At 43.1% G+C, this 23,130-nt stretch overlaps 1 protein-coding gene across 5 annotated transcripts in view; it reads right to left on the bottom strand.

Annotated features, from left to right (window-relative positions):
• Positions 1-23,130, bottom strand: part of jcada (junctional cadherin 5 associated a) — a 198,197-nt gene that overhangs the window by 27,355 nt on the left and 147,712 nt on the right. For 4 of the 5 annotated variants that reach the window (XM_072253917.1, XM_072253915.1, XM_072253919.1 and 1 more), the window contains one exon: positions 2,027-6,096. In XM_072253917.1, the coding sequence (XP_072110018.1) occupies positions 2,027-6,096 (4,070 nt within the window). Of the gene's footprint in view, positions 1-2,026; positions 6,097-7,859; positions 7,960-23,130 lie in introns of those variants that run through there. The other variant, XM_072253918.1, reaches the window with a different exon arrangement.

Raw genomic sequence — 23,130 nt, 5'->3', positions numbered from 1 at the left:
TCATTAGTTACAGAACTTCAACCAGAGTAAGTCTCATCGACCACTAACCTCTGTATTCCACGGACCAGCCAATTCTGAATCCAAGTGGAGAGTCAATTCACCATTTAAGATGCCAAATAAGACACAGATTTTAACCCATGCATAGGTTAAAGGTCTTAAAAACTTCCCAATTTTATTTTTGCCAGCTTGAACTTCTTTCTCTACATCTTTGTCTATCATCTCCTCTTTCTCCCTTTAAAATTTCCTGAAGACACATCTTTTTCTGTTACTCGTATTGCCTTACATGGCTCATGGCAAATTTTATTTGCTTACACCCCGGCAAATCACTCGGGCATGTTTTCTACTTTAACAGTTTATATCGATAAAATAACCTAGAAATTCCATTATATCCTAATAGTGCCAGTAGCAGTGCTCTACTCAGCTGCTTTAATTCTGGGCTCATTGTTGCAAACTTCAGTAATGCCCAAGGCCGTTACCCTGCCCTGCCATTTCCCCTCCCGTTCCTCCTCCTTGCAACTAATCATGCTGCAGATGGCCTCTGTTCATTTGACTAAATAATATATTCCCAAAGGAGGCGTAGCTTGTATATCCTTGAGTGTTAATGTGAAAATTGTGAAGTAGCCTCAAACTCAGGAGAAGTTACTTCGGTTTCTGCTGCACCGCCACCCTCCGGAGACCCAAGTCTCACAACAGTGTAACCAGCACAAATACATTGATTTGCTTTAGCAGCTTATTGGACATCATCCATCAACTAAACTGTAGGTACCTGGCATTTCCTCTAAATGGCACTGTTGAGGGGCTTTTCCCATTCTGAATGGCTGTCATTTGAGAGCATTGTGTTAGCTGGGTGTTTGAGGTACAATGAGTTAGTTAGATTTGCTCCGCAGACACTTCATCACAGAACATAAAGCAGCGCAGCACAGCAGAGCCACTTTGGCGCACAAAGTTGTGCCAAACCTATAACCCACACTAAGATCAATCAAATTCTTTCTCCATTTGTCTAAGACTCAAATGTCCTCAATGTCTCTGCCTCTATCACCGCCCTGGTAGCTCATTCCAAGCTATTACAAAACTTACCTCTGACGTTCCCCTGTACTTTCATTCAGTCACCTTAAAATGGTGCCTCCTCTTAGTAGCTATTTCCACCCTAGGAAAAAGACGCTGGCGGTTCACTCAGCCGATGCCTCTCGTCATTTTTAACATCTCTATCAAGTCACCTCTCAGCCTCCTTTGCTCCAATGTGAAAAGACATAGTTCAGTCAACCTATCCTCATAAGAAATGCTCTCTAATCCAGGCAGCGTAATGGTAAATCTCCTCTGTACCCTCTCTAAAACTTCCATATGAGGAAACTGGAATGCAATACCCCGAGTGTGTCTAACTAGTGTCCTAAAGAGCTACAACACCTTGCGGCTCTTGAACTTAATCCTATGACTAATGAAGACCAACACAACATATCCCTTCTTAATCACTCTACCAACTTGTGTGACAACTTTTGAGGGATCTATGGACGTGGATTCCAAGATCCCCCTGCTCCTCCACATTGATAAGGAAGCTGAAGTCACCCATAACAACAACTTTGTCATTTTTGCATCTATTCAAAATATGTCTCCCAATCTGCTCCTCGCTGTCTCTGTTGCTATTGGTGGGGAGGGGTTTATAGAATACGCAATAGTGCGATTTCTTCCCCTCCTGATTAGCAATGCCACTCCCCACCTCTTTCACCTTCCTCCCTGTCACTTTTGAAACATCTAACCTCAGAACATCCAGCAGCCATTCTTGCCCTTGTGACAGCCAAGTCTCTGTAATGGCCCTAGCATTTGCAGTGACATTTACCAAGGTGCCCTCTGGCACCTTGCATCATTGTGGCCAGTTTGCCAATCTAAAAGAACTAGTGGGATAACACCTGGCTTAATATCTTACTCAGTCGTTTACACCTTGTACTACCACACGGGAACTAAAACAAGGTTATGTTAATTATTTTATGCAATGATATTAGTTAAGACATTGATCCTCACATCAACTTACCTCTAGCCTCTTTGCTCTCAGCATCAGCTGTGATTGAAGTCACAAAAGATTCAAAATCCTGATCTAACAATACAATTCTTTCCTTTGTTGCATGTGTGTCTTCCTTTCGAACTGGTGCACAAGGCCCTTCCTTATCTCTTCGCTCTGTGCAACATTTATCCTCCTCAAGCTCATCGCCAGAGTCTGCACTTTTTATGCTGAGACGCCTGATGCGCGAAACCGAGTCCACTTCTTTCATACGGGCCAAGCGATCCAGAGCTGTGCGGCTCGGAGACGCTGCAATCTTACCTTGCAAGGCTTCGATTATTCCTGTAGTGTTTCGACCTTTCCTCTCTGGACCTGTTAGAGAGATGGTTTTGCTTTCGGTGCCAAAGAAGCAATTTTTGTCAGCCCAGTTATAAAACTCTTGGAAAGGTTCATGAAAAATTTCATTGATGATGGCCCTTTTCCCCAACTGCAGTTCTTTGTTACTTTCAGTAACATGCTTGGATAATTTATTCTGGAACACATTATTTCCATTTGGTAACCACGGTCCATAGACTGGGCTGCCTTTCCATTCCAATTGTTTGTCAGATTCCAAGCCTTTTCCCATTCCATGCCCCAGTACTTCTCCTGAAGTACATTTACTGTTTGCCATATGACTGTAGGTACTGTCCAGCTCCTCTTCAGAGGAAGACTTTGCCTCATTTTCTCCTACATCTTCATGTTGAGCTTTCTTTGTTGGGGAAATCAAGGCTTCCACTGCCACGTCAATACCTAAAATCCTGGCAGCTCTTTCTTCAAATGATTCATTTTTAGAAATTCCTTTCGGTGTTTTCCGTTCAAAGAGGTCATTCAGGTTGTCAGTGAGTGGTTTTGGGCTTTTATAAGAATTTAGAGAGCTCAGATCAGTTTCTGAATAAATCTCATTGGTGTTAAATTGGGAGAGCATCTTCCTAGTAACGCCGTTACATTCATTTTCTGGAGCTGGCACATTTCTTTTACCTGCAGCCTTACTGCTGACTAATGAATTTTCATCAATCATCTCGCCTGCCTTTCTTTCACTTAGTTGATAGATAGGCTTACTAACACCATTGATGTTTATGCGTTGGCTTTTGTAATTGGTGTGCTCCACATTCTTTTCATTGTTTAATTTAGTGAACTGTGCATTTTTTGCTGAAAATACATTTAATGTTGTGCTGCTTTTAGTATTTGCTGTTGTTTTGCTGATAGGTTTATGGAGGGGATTACTCAGCTGGCTGCTCAGCTTGTTGTTGTCAGCAGACACGCGAAATGGTTTCTGTACCTCAAGGGTAATGTTGGGATAACGTGGGGGGTGTTTATTAATTCCACAGTCCAAGTTTTCTTTGGGTGCATTTCTATTGGCCAATAGTTTTTCAGGCACAAACTGCTCAGAGTTGTGACAGGAAGGCATTTGAGTGCTTGGAAAGGCGATGTCCGAACTTATCGACTGGGGTGTTGAAAGCTCACCCTCCTTTTGTGGTGCCTGATTGTTCCGGTCCTCCTGTTCCTGAATCTCTTTGTTGAAATTTTCCAGCTCACTGATTGCGTCCCAAGGACGCCGGTTTACCGGCTTCAGGAGAAACTGACCAAAGCCCACAGACGCTTTGCCATTGTTGGATGAAGTCTGGGGACAGGTTCTGCTCGCTTCCACCTGCTCTTCTGCATGTACATCTCTGCCTTTCTCAAAGGGGGTTTTTGAGGCTCCTTCCAGCTGATTTTTGTGCGATTTAATTACCTGATATTGTGTAGGTGTTGTCCTTGAGAAAGCACTGTTTTTCGATGGATGCAAGCTTGTCTGACCATGTATTGGATGGTTACTGAGCTTCTGTTTCTGGTCAGGGATGACAGGAGCACCTGTACTTATTTTATCTCCCTGCTTTAATAAAAGAGTTTCAGATTCTGAGTGGATCTGCCTGTGACTCTGGTTGCCCTTGGAAACATCTTTTATGGCACTGGTGAATGATTGAGTAGCGCGAGGGCCTTTACTGAAACTTGTTTGTGTTTCCTGATCTTTGTACTGGTCACCTGGCCAAGAGCCAGAGGCTCTTAACACTTTGTGCTGGTTAAAGTTATAGCCGACTGCGCGTTTATTGCTGACTTCAGTCCAAGGCTCCAGTTTCTTCAGCCCATTTTCTGACATCATGTTTCCAGTCAATGCTTGCAACTCCAAGTCAGAAGAGGACATGCTCAAAAAGCTTTGTTCAGTTAAATTTCCAGTGCTATCACTCATAGACTTTTCAACATTTCCATTTCCTATGTCACTATTAAGTGCATTTTCATTTGAACCTCCTTCGGAATTATTGAGTGGAACAGACACGAGGCAAAATATTGTTTCTGTCATCCTTCGTTTTGGCTGTTTCTTTCCTTGCATGTCAAAACACTGAGAATCTGGCTCCCATTTCTTTACCTGGGTCACTGTTTCAGTAGGACATTGGTTTGCATGCAGTTTTCCTTCAGATTTGGTACTCGATTGTGGAAAGTGTGCTGGATGGTTTGTGGTTGAAATAATCCTTGAAGAGGGCTCGCACTGGCTAACTACAAATGGTTTGTAACAATGGTCCAACTTTGTGCTGTTCTCACTGTCTGGCTTGCATGCCACCAACCATTTGTTAATGGATGAAGGATCAGTTATTGGCTTCAGGCCTGCCTGAGTAGAGTAAAGCGACCCTGATGGAACAGAGAAGGCACTATGATGGTGTGGTGACCCAAGCATCTTATTTCTGTCTGTAATTTGGTCTGTTGCATTCCATTGTACTTGCTTATAATCCATTCCTTCAAGCTGCTTGTCAGATTGCACTACTGTAATATGCCTAATCCGAGGATCAGTAAATGGTATGTACTTGACAAAAGCCTTTTGATCGTCGGCGTATCCATTATGCGATGCATTATGGTTTTCTCGAGGATGAGGGGCACCATTACCTACTTCATCATTCATATTCTTGTCCTGTAGCAAATGCTGCTTTGCACCATGATCAACGTAAGCTTGTCTTTCATCAGTTTGATTGCTCTCCTCATTTTCTGAGCACCAGTGAGCCTGATCTGCATGAGTCCTTACTGACTGAGAGAGTTGATATGTATTGTTGTCACAACTAGGCACTTTATCAAAACATATCTGACCAACTTTTTGATGAGGTGGTGTTTTATAGGATGGGGGAGGCACATAGACAGGAGGCTCCAAGTTGCCACTAGCAAGAACTTGGGGACAATTATTATGGTCAGCATCTACTTCAGTGTCCTTGGCAAAATATACGCCTTGCCCTTCATTTGTTTCAGGCACCAGGAGACTAGGGATCATCTCTGAACTTCTCCTAGTTTGCTGATACAGCTCGTAGGAGGGAGGTTTTAGTGGTCTATTGAACTTTGCTTTGGGCAGCTGAGTAAACGGAGTACTCTGCCTGACTGTTTCCCTCCATTTTGAACTTGTTTGAGGATTACAGTAAGAACTGCTGTTTTGCAATGCATGAAAATTGTTTGAACACTGATTTTCCTGTCTGTTTCTATTAAAGCCAGACGCTGTTATGTAATGGAGCCCTGTCTGAAATCCTTTGCCATTGCTGTCTGGAAGGACCCGAGGCAATGACTGAGACTTCCCTTTTTTAACATATTCCATTCCTTCTCTTTGAAATACTTCATCACTAACCATCTTGGGCAACATATTTTGTCTCAACCCGTTTCCATCACTGTCAGACAAATGTCTTCCTAAAGTTGACTTCCATTCCTTAGTCCCCAAGCTTTGGCACTTACGATCCATTGGAGCTCTCCACTTGCCTTCGCACACCTCTCTCTCAACCATACTCTGACCTTCTGCTATCCAACTCTTTTGCTGATCTGGTCTACTTGCTTCTATCACCTGCTGCTTGTTCTTCATCGGTTGATCTTGTGATCCTCTCTCTTGTTTTTCGGTTTTCGGAATGGTTTTAGTTTTCATCATGTTACTTCCTTCTGAATCTCCTCGATTTGTATAATTTAATAAAACACTGAAGTCTTGTCCTCTTCGTTTCCAGTAGGTGACATCTTTACCCGAGTTAGGCCTCGATGAACAGAGTAATGAAGGACCACTGTTTAACCTGTAACACAGATGAAGACTGTGGATCACACTTGAGAAACTTGAATTTCGTTAAGACAGCCTTAATAATTTCTCACTAATGATTTGCAAAATAGCTCTGGGAACAACAAGTTTTATAAATAACACCAAATTAACAAAGCCTACAAGATTCATGTTTAAACACATAGGAGGTGAATTGTGCTAACTTTTTTTTGTCTTAAACAACTTGTTTTTAGCTTGCATTAAGATTTAATGAAAAGAAAGCATTTAATAATATTCTCCTACCCAAAGAAAGCTTAACTTGAAATGAAAGGGGGAAGGGGGGAGGGACTGTACCTACTTCCAAGCACCTTAAAACTGTGCCGCCTTGTGTTAGCCATTTCAGCCCTGGGGAAAAGCCTCTGGCTATCCACAGGATCAATGCCTCTCATCATCTTATACACCTCTATCAGGTCACCTCTTATCCTCCGTCGCTCCAAGGAGAAAAGACCAAGTTCACTCAACCTATTCTCATAAGGTACGCTTTCTAATCCAGGCAACATCCTTGTAAATCTCGACTTCACTCTCTCTATAGTATCCACATCTTTCCTGTAGTGAGGTAACCAGAACTGAACATAGTTCTCCAAGTGGGCTCTGACAAAGGTCTTATAGAGCTGTAACATTACCTTACAGCTCCTGAATGCAATACCAAGGTTGATGAATGCCAACACATCATACGCCTTTTAATAACATTGTCAATCTGCGAAGCAGCTTTGAGAGTCCTATGGACGCTGACCCCAAGATCTCTCTGATATTCCACACTGCCAAGAGTCTTGCCATTAATACTATATTCTGTCCTCAAATCTGACCTACCAAAATGAACCTGACACGCATTTATCCACCACCTCATTCTATTCCTATAGTCACTGCTGTGTGGCACAAGCAGCAATCTCGAGATTACTACCCTTGAGGTCCTGCTTCTCAGCTTCCTTCCTAACTCAGTGTATTCTGCTTTCAGGGCCTCCTCCTTTTTCTACCTATGTCATTGGTACCAATATGCACCATGACCTCTGGCTGCTCACCCTCCCATTTCAGCATATTGTGGACATCACAAAGCATGGCACCTGGGAGGTAAACTACCATCTGTGTTTTTTTTTCATGCTCACAGAATTGCCCATCTGCCCCCATAACTATAGAGTTGTCTTCCGTTCCCTACCCTTCTGAGCCACAGGGCCAGTCTCTGTGCTAGAGGCATGGCCACTGTTGCTTTCCCTAGGTAGGCCCCCCACCACCCTCACTCCCAACCCAACAGTACTCAACAATAGGTCCAGAATTCATGGTATACTCGCTGTCTAAGGTGTGGAAGCTCTGGGAGACCTCCAGTCCTCCTGATAATTACATCTGCACGAAGTGCAGGAGATGCAGCTTCTTAGAGACTGTGGTAAGGAACTGGAGCTACAGCTCACTGACCTTCAGCTCATAAAAGAGAACGAGGCGGTGATAGGTAGGAGCTACAGGGAGGTAGTCGCCCCTAAGCTGCAGGAGGCAGGTACCTGGGTAGCTGTTAGGAGAGGGAAAGGGGATATGCAGGCACTGCAGAGAACCCCTGTGGCTGCTCCCCTCAATACCAAATATACCACTTTGGACACTGTTGGTGGCAATGACCTACTGAGGAAGATTCTGGCACTGGGTCTGGCTCAGACATGAAGGAGGGAGATGAGTACAGTGGTGATAGGGGATTCTATAGTTAGTGAAGCAGACAGGAAATTCTGTGGATGTGAAAAAGACATCCGGATGATATGTTACCTCCCAGTTGCCAGGGTCAGGGCTGCCTCTGATGAGGTCCACAGCATTCTAAAGGGGGGGTGTGAGCAGCCCGATGTTGTGGTACATATCGGTGCCAAAAACACAGGTAGGAAAAGGTCCTGAAGAAAGAACATAGGGTATTAGTTAGAAGGCTGTGAAAAGCTGGATCTCCAGGGTAGTAATCTCTGGATTGCTGCCTGTGGATAAGAGTAAGATGACCTGGCAGATGAATGCGTGGCTGGGGAAATTGGTGCAGGGGGCAGGGTTTCAGATTTCCGGATTATTCGGATCTCTTCTGCAGACAGTATGACCTGTACAAACAGTTTGGGTTACACCTAAAGCGGAGGGGGGCCAAATCTTTGCTGGTGGGTTTGCTAATGCTGCTGGGCAGGGTTTGAATTAAGTTGGTAAAGGGATGGGAAGCAGATTGATGGGCTTAGGGTGGGGTAGTTGGTATACATGTCGATGCAGTGTGTAGTGAGACTGTCAGGAGAGACAGGCAGATGATTGGTAATAGTTGGTCTCAGTGGTTTGACTTAATGGGTAACAGGGGGGCAAAAATCAAAAAGGGTGATGAGTACAGTGTTGGTGTTATATTTAAATGCATACAGCATACAGAATAAGGTCGATGACCTTGTAGTACAGGTACGACGTTGTGGGCATCACTGAGACGTGACTGAAAGAAGATTATAGTTGAGAACTTAACATCCAAGGATACACAGAATAGGCAGAATGGATAGAATGGCTCTGCTGGTTAAAAAAAAAAAGAAAACTAATCCTTAGAAAGAGGTGACACATGGTCAGAGGATGTAGAATCCTCGTGGATAGAGTTAAGACACTGCAAGGGTAAAAATGCCTTGGTAGGAGTTATGTGTAGGCCTCCGAGCAGTACCCGTGATGTGGGGTACGAATTACAACAGGAGATAGAAAAGGCATGTAAAAAGGGAAATGCTATGATGGTCGTTGTGGATTGGGAAAAATCAGGTTAGTGCTGGATCTCAAGGAAGAGAATTTGCAGAATGCCTACGAGATGGCTTTTTAGAGGAGCCTTTAATTGCATCCATTAGGGGAAAGACAATTCTGGACTGGGTGTTGTGTATTGAACCAGGTTTGAGTAGGGAGCTTAAGGTAAAGGAATTCAGAGGAGACAGTGATCATAATATGATAGAATTCACTCTGCAATTTGAGAGGGAGTAGCTAAAGTCAGATGCATTAGCGTTACATTGGAATAAAGGGAATTACAGTGGCATATGAGAGGAGCTGGCCAAAGTTGATTGGAAGGTAACACTAGTAGGGATGATGACAAACAGCAATGGCCAGAGTTTCTGGGGGGAATATGGAATAGCTAGGATTGATACATTCCAAAGATGAAGTAGTATTCTAATGGTGGGGTGGGGGGCGGGGGGAAGAGAGAAGATAAGGCAACAGTGGCTGACAAAAGCCAAGGAGAGGGTACTGTATATAATATAGCAAATATTAGTGGGAAATTAAGAGGATTGGGAAGCTTTTAAGAACCAACAGAAGGCAACTAAAATACCACATTGAGCAAAAAGGTGAAATATGAATGAAAACTAGCTAATAATATCAAAAAGATACCAAAAGTTTACTCAAATATTTGAAGTGTAAAAGAGGTGAAAGTGGATATTGGACTCCTGGAAGATGACACTGGAGCGGAGTAATGGGGGAGAGAGAAATGACAGACCAACTTAGTAAGCATTTTGTGTTATTTTTCACTGTGCAATACATTAACAGTATGCCAGAAATTCAAGAGTATCAATGGGCAGAAGTGAGTGTAGTTGCTATTGCTAAGAAGAAAGGTGGTGCTTGGGAAGCTGACAGATCTGAAGGTAGATAAGTCACATGAGCCAGATTCACTACACCACAGGTTCAGATGTGGGTAGCTGAAGAGATAGTGGATGCATTACTACTAATCTTTCAAGAACGACTAGGTTCTGGAATGGTTCCGGAGGACAGGACTATTGCAAATGTCACTCCACTTTTTAAGAAGGGAGAGAGGCAGTAGAAAGGAAATTATAGGCCAGCTAGCCTGACTTCAGTGATTGGGTAGATGTTGGAGTCCATTATTATGGATGAGGCTTCAGGGTTCTTGGAGGCACATAATAAAATAGGTCAAAGTTAGTATGGTTTCCTTAAGGGAAATCTTGCCTGACAATTCTATTGGAACTCTGAGAAATTAACAGGCAAGATAGACAAAGGTGAGTCAGTGGATGTTATCTAGTTGGATTTTCAGAAGTCCTTTGACAAGGTGTCTCAATAAGGTTGCTTAACAAGATAATTCATGGTAATACAGGATAGATACTAGCATGGATAGAAGACTAGATGACTGGCAGGAGGCAAAGTGTGGGAATAAAGGGGTCCTTAACTGGTAGAGCGCCAGTGGCTAGAGATGTTCTGCAGGGGTCAATGTCGGGACCTTTTATTTTCATGCTATACATCAATGATTTGGATGACAGAATTGCTGGCTTTGTGGCCAAGTCTGTGGCCAATATGAAGATAGGTGAAGGGGCAGGAAGTGTTAAGCAAGCAAGGAGTCTGCAGATAGGGAAAATGGGCAAGGTGTGGCAGATGGAATAAACTGTCAGGAAGTGCATGGTCATGCATGTTGGTAGAAGGAATAAAGGCATAGACTACTTTATAAACAGGGGAAAAGTTCAAAAACTTTCCTTTTATGAACATATTTTTGGGCCGATTGAATGATCTGGTACTTCTCCTGGATGATTTTGTGTGGAGTGGGTGTACGCTGCACTCCATTCCTGGTCAGCTCCATACTGCACGTTGATTGAAGCATCAAATAAGATTAATATTCACACTCTCGCTGCAGCCGGAATTAGGTGCTGGAGTATTAGGTCCCACACTACAAGGTTCAATCGCCTCAGTGGCTCATAGTTGTGGTCTCACTTTCAGCTACGGTTTGATGCTTAAATGTTCTGTGTGCTACTTGTTTGTTTCTTTGTTACTTGTTCTTTTACCTTGTGTGCTTGATGGTCTTATTTTTCTTTAAATGCGTTCTATAGTGTTTCTTTGTTTTGTGGTTGCCTGCAAGAAGATGAATCTCAAAGTTGTACACTGTATACATACTTTGATAATAAATGTGCTTTGAACTTTGACTTGGGAGTCCTTGTGCAGGACTCCCTTAAAGTTAGCTTACAGGTGGAGTCGGTGGTAAGGAAGGCAAATGCAATGTTAACATTCATTTTGTGTGGTCCAGAATGCAAGGACAAGAATATAATGCTTTGGTTTCATAAGCATTGGTCAGACTGCACTTAGAGTATCGTAAGCAGTTTTGCGTCCTTATCTAAGAAAAGAATACTTTTCTCCTCAACACTACCTGTGACTCCACCTATCTTTGTATCATCCACAAATGTGTTGGCATTGGAGAGGGTCCAGAGGAGCCCAATGGAATGACTCTGGGAATAAAGCTGTTAACATATGAGGAGCATTTAATGGCTCTGGGCCTGTACCCGCTGGAGTTTAGAAGAATGAGCTGGGATCTCATTGAAGCCTAGCAAACACTGAAAAGTCTGGATAGAGTGGATGTGGAGAGGATGTTTCCTGTAATGGGTGAGTCAAGGACCATAGGGTGCAGTCTCAGAATAGAGGGATGACCATTTAAAACAGAGATGAGGAAGAATTTATTTAGCCAGAGGGTAGTGACTCTGTGGAGTCCAAGTCATTGGGTATATGTAAAGGAGTGGTTGGTATATTCTTGATTAGTCAGGGAATGAAATGTTATGGGGAGAAGGCAGGAGAATGGGATTGAGAAGCATAATAAATCAGCCATGATGGAATGCAGAGTAGACTTGATGGGCCAACTGGCTTAATTCTGCTCCTACGTCTTATGGTCTTATAAAAGCCATTAATTAGCAAGAAAAGTATTCTGAGATGGAATTTCTTGAATTCTGGTATGTATATTGTGCTTACTTATAACCAGAAGGGATTTCTCTTCACGCGAGTCCATTCCGGCAACCAAGAACCAAAAAATGTACATAATATACAGTGGTCATTCTCCTCTAAAGCACTGGGACGTACACTTCACTTGTTACAAGGCAAAACATATTAGTCTGTATAGAAATGGGGATCAGCTGAACAGAATGAAGTCCACCAAGAACACCAGCAACACTGAAAGGGTTGTAACAAGGTCTGAAAGCTTAGAGCGCATGGGCTTTGAAGTAAACCGAATCCAATTAGTACAGGTTTGCTTTCATGACTGGAAGCATGTGACCAGTGACTTAACACCGGTTTTGGTACTGGGACCCGTACTGTTTGCTATATGCATAAATCACTTAGCTGTTAATGTAGGAGATTGCTACTGACACAGAAGTTGGTAGTGATATGGATGGTGAAGAGAATTGCCTCAGGCTTCATAAAAACATTGACCATCTGGTAAGTTGGGCAATGACAGATACAAATTAAGGGCAAAGTGATGCATTTTGGGAGGTCAAACAAAGGCCCTAAGGTGTATAGATGATCAGAGGGATCTTGGTGCACTAGTCCAAAGCTCCCAGAAGGTGGCAGCACAGGTAGGTAGGTAGGTAGGGTAGCCCAGAAGGCACACAGGCGATCGTACTCACAAGATGAGTGAAGTAATGGTACAGATTTATAAAATATTACTGAGGCCACACTGGGTTTATTGCATGCAATTTTGATCATCACAGAATAGAAAGGACAAGATAGCTCCAAAGAAGTTGCAGAGGAGATTCGCAAAGATATCTGGGATGAGGTGTCTCCATTATGAGAGGAGACCGGGTTTGTTTTCCCTGCAAATGAGAAGGCTGAGGAATGGCATGATCAATGTATATAAAATTATACAGAGCATGGACAGGATGCACAGTGATAAACTTCCCACATTGCAGAGGCCTCTATAACCAGTGTGCAAGGATTTAATCGTTGGCTCTGAGGGAACGTTGGCTGCGACACTGGGCCAACTATTGGGTCCTTCTTTAAATAGCATCACGGTGTCTTTTACATTCATTTGAAAGGTGACACCATTACTTGTGCAGCACCCTTTTTGTGTTGCATTGGTGTCATTACATACTGTTTGCTAAATTTTCAGGAGTGAAGCTTGACATAGAACAGTGCAACACAGTGCAGGCCCTTGTAGTAGCCATTGCCAATATGGGGAAAACATCTCTGACAACTCTAACTATGCCCTGTATCATCTTATTCACCTCCATCAAGTCAGCTCTCATCCTCCTTCATCCTAATGAGAAATAGACTAGATCATGCAGCCTATCCATACAAGACATGCTCACGAATCTAGGCAGCACACCAGTTAATTTCCTGCACCCTCTCAAAAGCTTCTATATCCTTCATTTAATGGGGGGGGGGGGGGGGAGAGGGAACCAGAATTCAACCTAATGCTCCAAGTCTAAATTCAAAAAACTAATCAATAAGCTTCAAGACCTTGGCCTCAATGCCTCCTTGTGTAACTAAATCCTTGATTTCCTCACTCGCTGATCCCAGTCAGTTCAGATTGGCAACAATATCTCCTCCACAATCTCCATCAGCACAGGTGAACCACAAAGCTACGTGCTCTGTTCTACTTGCTTCATACTTACGACAGTGAGATGAAGCACAGCTTCAATGCCCTACGCAAGTTTGCCGATGGCACCACCGTCGTTGGCTGAATGGAAGGTGGTGATAAATCAGCATATAGGAGGGAGATCAAAAATTTGGCTGTCACACACTTACTAGGGGCCACAACAACCAACTCACACTCAATGTCAGCAAGACTGAGGAGAAGACCAGTCCTCATCGGGGAGCAGAGGTGGAGAAGTTCAGCAACCTTAAATTCCTCACCATTTCAGAGGATCTGTCCTGGGTTCAGCATGTAAGTGCCATTATGAAGAAAGCATGGCAGGGCCTCCACTTCCTCAGAAATTAGTGAACATTCAGCATGTTATCTAAATCTCTGACAAACTTTTATAGATATGTGATGGAGAGTATATTGTCTGGTTGCATCACACAGCCTGGTATGAAAACACTAATGCCCTTGAAATGGAACAGCCTACAAGAAGTTGTGGATATTGTCCAGTTCATCATGGGTAAAGACCTCCCCACCATTGAGCACATCTACACAAAGCACTGGCATAGGAAAGCAGCATTAATGTATCCAGACCATGCTCTCTTCTTTCTGCTGCCATCAGGAAGATGGTACAGGAGCCTCAAGACCCAGGCCATTAGGCTCATGAATAGTTATTACCCCACAACTATCAGGTTCTTGAACCAGAGTGGATAACTTCACTTGCCACATCGCTGAACAGTTCCCACAACCGATGGACTTACTTTCAAGACTCTTCATCTCCTGTTCTCCATATTTATTGCTCATTTATTGTTTTTTTTTCCTTTCTTTCAGATTTTGCACATTTTGTCATCTTTTCACACTGGTAGCCTGGCTGTCCTTTTGGGTGTGGCTTTTCATTGATTCGATTGTGCTTCTTGCATTTACTGTGAATGCCCACAAGAAAATGAATCTCAGGGTAGTATATGGTGACATTTATGTACTGCGATAATAAATTTACTTTGAACTTCGAAGCCTTTGAACTTCTGGTATTGGACCTGAGATAAAGATTGCCACCACCTACACTATCTACGCCCCTGTAGCTAGAGAGTGGTGAATCTGTGGAACCTATTGCCACAGACGACTGCGGAGGCCAAGTCACTGCAAATACTTAAAGTGGAGGTTGATAGTTTAATGATTAGTAAGGGTGTCAAAGATTATAGGGAGAAGGAAGGAGAATTGGGTTGAGAGGGTTAATAATCAGACATGGTGAAATGGCCTAATTCTGCTCCTATGTCTTGTAGTCTCATAATTTTATGAACTTCTATAAAGTTGCCCTTTATCTTCTTTTACTCCAGGGAAAACAGTCCTCCAGTACAGGCAACATCCTTGTGAAGCTTCTCTTCACCCTTTAGCTTAATCACACCATTGTGTGGTGAATCAGACCTGCACATGATACTCCAGGTTGGCCTAACCAAAGTTTTGTACAACTGAAACCTTGTACTCAATGCTAATAAAGGCAAGCACACCACACAAGTACTTTACCATGCTGTCCACTTGTGTTGCCGCTTTGAAGGAGCTGCATACTGCACCCATACCTCATCACGTCTTCAGTCAGGGCATCGAGTACAGGAATTGGGATATTAGACCATAAGACAAAGGAGCAGAAGTCGGACATTCGGCCCATCGAGTCTACTCCGCCATTTTATCATGAGCTGATCCATTCTCCCATTTAGTCCCACTCCCCTGCCTTCTCACCATAACCTTTGACGCCCTGGCTACACAGATACCTATCAATCTCTGCCTTAAATACACCCAATGACTTGGCCTCCACTGCTGCCCGTGGCAACCAATTCCATAGATTCACTACCCTCTGGCTAAAAAAAATTTCTTTGCATTTCTGTTCTGAATGGGCGCCCTTCAATCCTTAAGTCATGCCCTCTTGTACTAGACTCCCCCATCATGGGAAACAACTTTTCCACAGCCACTCTGTCCATGCCTTTCAACATTCGAAATGTTTCTATGAGGTCTCCCCTCATTCTTCTAAACTCCAAGGAATACAGTCCAAGAGCGGACAAACTTTCCTCATATGTTAACCCTCTCATTCCCAGAATCATTCTAGTGAATCTTCTCTGTACCCTCTCCAATGTCAGCACATCCTTTCTTAAATAAGGAGACCAAAACTGCCCACAGTACTCCAAGTGAGGTCTCACCAGCACCTTATAGAGCCTCAACATCACATCCCTGCTCCTATACTCTATTCCTCTAGAAATTAATGCCAACATTGCATTCACCTTCTTCACCACCAACTCAACCTGGAGGTTAACCTTAAGGTTATCCTGTACGAGGACTCCCAAATCCCGTTGCATCTCAGAACATTGAATTCTCTCCCCATTTAAATAATAGTCTGCCCGTTTATTTCTTCTGCCAAAATGCAGAACCATACACTTTCCAACATTGTATTTCATTTGCCACTTCCTTGCCCATTCTTCCAATCTATCCAAGTCTCTCTGCAGACTCTGTTTCCTCAACACTACCGGCCCCTCCACCTATCTTCATATCATCAGCAAACTTAGCCACAAACCCATCTATTCCATAATCCAAATCGTTGATGTACAACGTAAAAAGAAGCGGCCCCAACACAGACCGCTGTGGAACAACACTGGTAACTGGCAGCCAACCAGAATAGGATCCCTTTATTCCCACTCTTTGTTTCCTGCCAATCAGCTAACGCTCTATCCACATATGTAACTTTCCCGTAATTCCATGGGCTCTTATCTTGGTAAGTAGCCTCATGTGTGGCACCTTGTCAAAGGCCTTCTGAAAATCCAAATAGACAACATCCACTGCATCTCCCTTGTCAAGCCTACTTGTAATTTCCTCAAAAAATTGTAATAGGTTTGTCAAGTAGGATTTTCCTTTGCTTTAACTTTGGCTTTGACTTCTCATGTCAGCCACGGTTGTACCCTTTTTCCATTCGAAAATGTCTTCTGTTTTGGAATATACCTGTCTTGCACCTTCCTCACTTCTTGCATAAACTCCAGCCACTGCTGCTCTGCCGTCCTTCCCGCCAGTGTCCCTTTCCAGTCAACTTTGGCCAGTTCCTCTCTCATGCCACTATAATTTCCTTTACTCCACTGAAATACCGACACATCAGATTTTGGCTTCTCTTTTTCAAATTTCACAGTGCACTCAATCATGTTATGATCACTGCCTCCTAAGGGTTCCTTCACCTCAATCTCTCTAATCACCTCCGGTTCATTACACAATACCTAATCCAGTACAGCCAATCCCCTAGTGGGTTCAACAACAAGCTGTTCTAAAAAGCCATCTTGCAGACATTCTACAAATTCTCTCTCGAGATCCAGTGCCGACCGGATTTTCCCAATCCACTCGCATGTTAAAATCCCCCACAATTATCATAACACTGCCCTTCTGACAAGCCTTTTCTATTTCCTGTTGTAATTTGTAGTCCACATCACTGCAGCTGTTTGGAGGCCTGTATATAACTGCCATCAGGGTCCTTTTACCCCTGCAATTTCTTAGCTCAACCCATAAAGATTCTGCACCTTCCGATCCTATATCACTTCTTTCTAATGATTTAATATCATTTCTTACCAATAAGCTATGCCTCCCCCTCTGCCTACCTTCCTATCCTTCCGATACACCGTGTATCCTTGGACATTCAGCTCCCAGAGACATGCATCCTATAGCCACGTCTCAGTGATGGCCACAATATCATATCTGCCAATCTGTAGCTGTATGACAAGATCATCCACCTTATTCCTTATGCTGCGTGCATTAAGTATAACACCTTAAGACCAGTATTTGGTACTTTTCGCTTTGAAAACTTTATTGCACTGCAACTCATCCCAATGGCTACAAATTTGCCCCATCACCTGCCTGTCTTTCCTTACATCTTTACTGCTCACTATCTTAGATTTATTTCTGTTTTCCCCTTCCTCCGCTCTATCATTCCGGTTCCCAATCCCCTGCCATATTAGTTTAAACCCTCCCTAACAGCTCTATTAAACCTTCCTGCCAGGATATTGGCCCCCTTCGGGTTCAGGAGTAACCTGTCCATTTTGAACAGGTCATACTTCCTACAATATTAAATTGCAGTTGTACAGTATCAGAATCAGATTTATTTTCACCGGCATGTGACTTGAAATTTGTTAACTTAGCAGCAGCAGTTCAATGCAATAGATAATATAGAAGAGAAAAAAAAGTATATCAATTACAGTATACATATATTGAATAGATTAAAAAATGTGCAAAAAAACAGAAATAGTGTATATTAAAAAAGTGAGGTAGTGTCCAAGGGTTCAATGTCCATTTAGGTCTGAGAAGTGGCAGATGGAGTTCAACCCGGAGAAGTGTGAGGTGGTACACTTTGGAAGGACAAATTCCAAGGCACAGTACAAAGTAAATGGCAGGATACTTGGTAGTGTGGAGGAGCAGAGGGATCTGGGGGTACATGTCCACAGATCCCTGAAAGTTGCCCCACAGGTGGATAGGGTAGTTAAGAAAGCTTATGGGGTGTTAGCTTTCATAAGTCGAGGGATAGAGTTTAAGAGTTGCGATGTAATGATGCAGCTCTATAAAACTCTGGTTAGGCTACACTTGGAGTACTGTGTCCAGTTTTGGTCACCTCACTATAGGAAGGATGTGGAAGCATTGGAAAGGGTACAGAGGAGATTTACCAGGATGCTGCCTGGTTTAGAAAGTATGCATTATGATCAGAGATTAAGGGAGCTAGGGCTTTACTCTTTGGAGCGAAGGAGGATGAGAGGAGACATGATAGAGGTGTACAAGATAATAAGAGGAATAGATAGAGTGGATAGCCAGCACCTCTTCCCCAGGGCACCACTGCTCAATACAAGAGGACATGGCTTTAAGGTAAGGGGTGGGAAGTTCAAGGGGGACTCAGAGTGGTTGGTGTGTGGAATGCACTGCCTGAGTCAGTGGTGGAGGCAGATACACTAGTGAAGTTTAAGAGACTACTAGACAGGTATATGGAGGAATTTAAGGTGGGGGGGGTTATATGGGAGGCAGGGTTTGAGCGTCGGCACAACACTGTGGGCCGAAGGGCCTGTACTGTGCTGTACTATCTATGTATCGGATGGCAGAGGGAAAGAAGCTATTCCTGAATCGCTGAGTGTGAGCCTTCAGGCTTCTGTACCTCCTACCTGATGGTAACAGTGAGAAAAGGGCATGCCCTGGGTGCTGGAGATCTTTAATAATGGACGCTGCCTTTCTGAGCCACCGCTCCCTGAAAATGTCTTGGGTACCTTGTAGGCGAGTACCCAATATGGAGCTGACTAGATTTACAACTCTCTGCAGCTTCTTTCGGTCTTGTGCAATAGCCCCCCCACCACACCAGACAGTGATGCAGCCTGTCAGAATGCTCTCCACAGTACATCTATAGAATGTTGCTTAAGCGCTGTCTAGAGCAGGGATTTCCAACCTGGGGTCCACAGACCCCTCAGTTACTGGTATTGGTTCATGGCATAACTGAAGTTGGGAACCTCTGATCTAGAGTATTGTGCACTGTTATGGGAAGGTTGTCATTAATCTGGAAAGGGTGCAAAGAAAACTTATGAAGTGTTGTTAGCACTTCAGGCCCTGAATTCTAGGTTTGAGTTTGGACAGATTAAGAATTTATTTCTCGGAATAAAGGTGTGGTCTTATAGAGGGGTATAAAATTATGAGGGTGAATGTGCTCAGTCGCTTTTACAGTCATTTTTACTAGAGGGCATAGGCTTAAGTTGAGAGGGACAATAGCTTCATATGGAACGAGCTACCAGATGAAGTGGTTGAGGCAGGAAGCAGGTACAGTAACAATCTATAAAAAGACACTGGAAAGACACATGGATAGAAATGAGGGACGTGGGCCGAATGCAGGAAAATGGGACTAGCTCAGATGTACATCTTGGACGGTGTGGACAAATCGAGCCGAAGGGTCCAGTATTGTGCTATATTACTCTCGGGCTCGCTCTGATCCAGAGTACACCCCAGGATCTTGCTATTCTGTGTGTACGTACTGCCTTCATTTTATCTTCCCAGGATGCATTATTATGCTCTAGTCTGAGTTAAATCCTATTTACCATTCCATTCACCACTTTCCCAGTTGATTCATATCCTGTTGTAAATTTAAACAACCTTCTTCAATGTCCACAATGCCACCAGTTTTGGTCTTATCTGCAGACTTAATAATCATGACACCTGCATTCTCATGCAAGTCGCAATATAATGACAAACAACAAGGGACTCGGCCGTACAAATAAATACAGCCAAATAAAACAGTGCTTCTCTCGGAATAAGGTGCAAAGCATAGTATTAAGAGTCACACACAGCACATATAGCTACAATAGCAAAAACCTACAGTCACAATATATATAGCCCAAGCCTCTGAGTGTCATGGTCTGCAGACTGATGGTGCATTAGTCCTCGTCAGGCAGTAGTGCAGCTGTAGACAATTGCAATTCAACTTGTCCAACCAATGCAGCACACCACTAGTCACAGTCCTCCAAGTTGAAAACCAGCTCTCCACTACCATTCCCTGACTCCTAGCACCAAACCAATTCTGTATCCAATTGGCTAGCTCACCCTAGATTCCAGGTATCCATACCTTCTGGACCAGCTTACTTGGTCACCTCTTCAAAAACCTCCATGAGGTTCACGAGGCACGATTTCGCACACACAAAGCCAAACTGACTATCCCTACTCACTCCTTGACTTTCCAAATGCAAATAAATTGTCTCTCTCAGAACCTCTTCTCGTAACATCCCCAAAACCGCTGAAAGGCTTGTCTTTGCAGCACTTCTTGACTAAAGGCACATTCGTCACCCTCCAGTCTTCCAGTACCTTACCTATGAGTAAAAAAAAACATCGAAACTCTCTCCAAGGACCCTAGAAATGTCTTCTCATGCTTCCTACTATTCCATAGGATTTACCTGATCAGGTCCAGGGGATTTATCCACCTTTAAGTGCTTCAACGCCACCAACATCGCACTTCTGTAATGTTTCATGGCACCACTATTTAAAAATGTACTTCAATGAATCCCTTGCATAGCCTTTGCTCAGAGTTGGTTTTCTTCCTGAGCTGGGAGCGCCAATACTGAGCAGAATGCACCAGAGCACACCGAAAGCAGCAATCTGCCAATGCCCACCATAGCAACGGCAGCCTGATGTAACATGGCTTGGCTTTGTAGTGTGGTAGGGCCTTGAATGACATAGGAAGCCACAGACCTCAGAAGAAGTTCTTCCCCACCTTCATCATAAGTAGCACTCTCTATCCAGAAGTAATACGCTTTTGATTCCCCAGTGGAAACAGCCTCTAAATGGACTAGCTTAGATGGGCATTGCTGATCAATATAGACTTGTTTGGGCAAAGAGTATGCTTAAAATGCTGTGTGACTATGCACCCTGTCAAACACACACAGGATCTAGATCTGTTTCTGGAACTGTACCTCCTTACATTTGGTAGCAGGGTGGAGATACGTCTCTGCCAAAGGAGGTGCAAGGCGCTCCTTCCCTCCGCTAGCCAGCAGATCACACTTAGGCAGGGTTTAGCACCTGCTCAGCACCCCCACCCCATCCCACGCTGGTCAAGGTCATGTGAAGCCATGGGAGCAGGTGGTGGATTGTCGTTTGAGCAGCTGGTGCATATCAGCTGGTTATCTGACTACTGACAACAAGTCAATCTCTGAAGAGTATTGATAATGACTGGGGTCAACCATCTTGAAAAGACATGGCCCAGAAAAGGGCAATGGCAAAGCACATCTGTAGAAAAATTTGCCAAGAATATCATGGTGCAGACGGAAGACCCGATCACCCACATCACATAATGTTGATAATGATATTCTTAAGAACCACCGAAGCTAGACACTAATATATTGAAGGTGGATAGATTTCTGGAATGCATGAGAAGCAAGGGTTACAGGGAGCAGAGGAGAAAGTGGAATTGTGGTCAATAATCAAGTTAACTGTAACCTTGCCAAGTGGCTGAAAAGCCTTGTGTGTTATGGTTACTCCTGCTCCTTTTGGTTATTTTCAAAATCCATCGAGAGGAGAACACAGATGAATCTCACAATGAAAACACTGCAACAAGTACCAAAGTGGATGGAAACATTTCCAAGCTCTCTAAAACCCTGTAAGAGAACGAAGTGTCTTGTTGAAAATAAAAGCATTGACTGGTATACAGGATAAATTCTGGGAATTCCTACACTATTTGTTACTGCACAGTTTCCCCACTAACATTACTTTATATAACAAATGTCCCAAAGTGTTCCGAGGAAAATTGTATTCAGCCTGGATCACTGAGAATTAAGTCAGAAAATATGTTTATATATTGCCATGACATTTTTAAAGCAAAAGCAAAGCAGATTCTGAATAAATTAAAGAAATACTGTTTTCATTAATTATTTAAACATTTAAATTTCCAGCAAGAGTAGTGAAAACAAAAAATTCTTGGGAATTTACAGTAAAAGCTATTGTGTAAGGCCCCCTTCAACTCCTAAAGTTTTATCACCAAAATATAGACGAAATGTCTCCTTTATGAATAGCAGTACATGTTACTCAGCCCCAATCTTTATATTGCACAAATATGATACTTGGACATTTTGTGTTATATTAAAACAATTCACAAATATTATGCCATGTACATCCAGGTGGTTTTGATCATATTCACTTGTACAAATGCATCTTCACTCTACCATTACTTCACTATGATTTGGCGTCATTAAGGAGTATTAAAATACCCAAATAAGATCAAACACAGCACTTTTGAGCAATCATGTATTTAACCTTCATCTGGCTTGGAGAGACAGGAACTCATCTCTTTTCGTGATCTCCCTGGTTCACAGCCTGTTCCCAGAAGACTGTGTTCCCTCTCCCAAACCCACTCCTTGCAAATCCCTTCAAAGTCATTTCTTACCTCAAGCAAATCATGTGCTTGGACTGTAACTGGAGCAAGAGAAAGTCTGGAAAAGCAAAACAGAAAGGACCGGGCCTGTCTGGTTCTATTTATAAGAGAAATCAAGCCTATTAAAACAAATGCCCGTTAGTCCATCCGCAAATCCGGCTCCAAGTTATGCACTGTTGTCCTGCGGAGAGTTCCAGCTCAATTGTACCTGGGAAGCTCCATTCCTCCGAAGCAACACCCCCACAAGTTTCCTGCACTACTCTTTGGGTGGGATTTTATCACTGTGGGCTGACTGCTATATGCATTTGCTATGTTATTTAACTTTCTGCATAACCTTGGCTCAGAAATCAGACAGACTTTTGAAAAAAAACTTGGAGCAAGTTTTATTCATAAGTAAAATTAACGGCTACAATAACAGCATTACAAATGATGAACTTACACTTTGAATATCTTTTTTTTTACAGGTTTCTTTGGCACAATATCTGAATGCTCAGCTCCTTTTATCTTCCAAGTGAGTTCTTAAATTCTAGGTGTCTCTATTTGTTACTGACCCACTGTAATTCCCTGCTACTTTGTTATAACACTACCTATACCTTCAAAGAGTTTCCAAGGATCTAAGCAAATCATTGCTGTTAAAGGAAGGCTCAGTACAATTGCAGTTCGGGTGGTCTGACCAGATACAGAGGGAAAAGAAACTGGTTTTGGAGAAATAAAAGTTCAACATAGAAGGTAAATGTTCGGTAAACACAATAGAGTGCACTAGGCAGTGGCTATCCTGAGAAATCTAATACATTGGTCAATCTCTTAGGAGAAACTTTGGTCTT

Source organism: Mobula birostris, chromosome 3, assembly GCF_030028105.1.
Source record: "Mobula birostris isolate sMobBir1 chromosome 3, sMobBir1.hap1, whole genome shotgun sequence".
NCBI classification, from domain to species: Eukaryota; Metazoa; Chordata; class Chondrichthyes; order Myliobatiformes; family Myliobatidae; genus Mobula; species Mobula birostris.
This window is presented reverse-complemented; position numbering and strand designations above follow the sequence as displayed.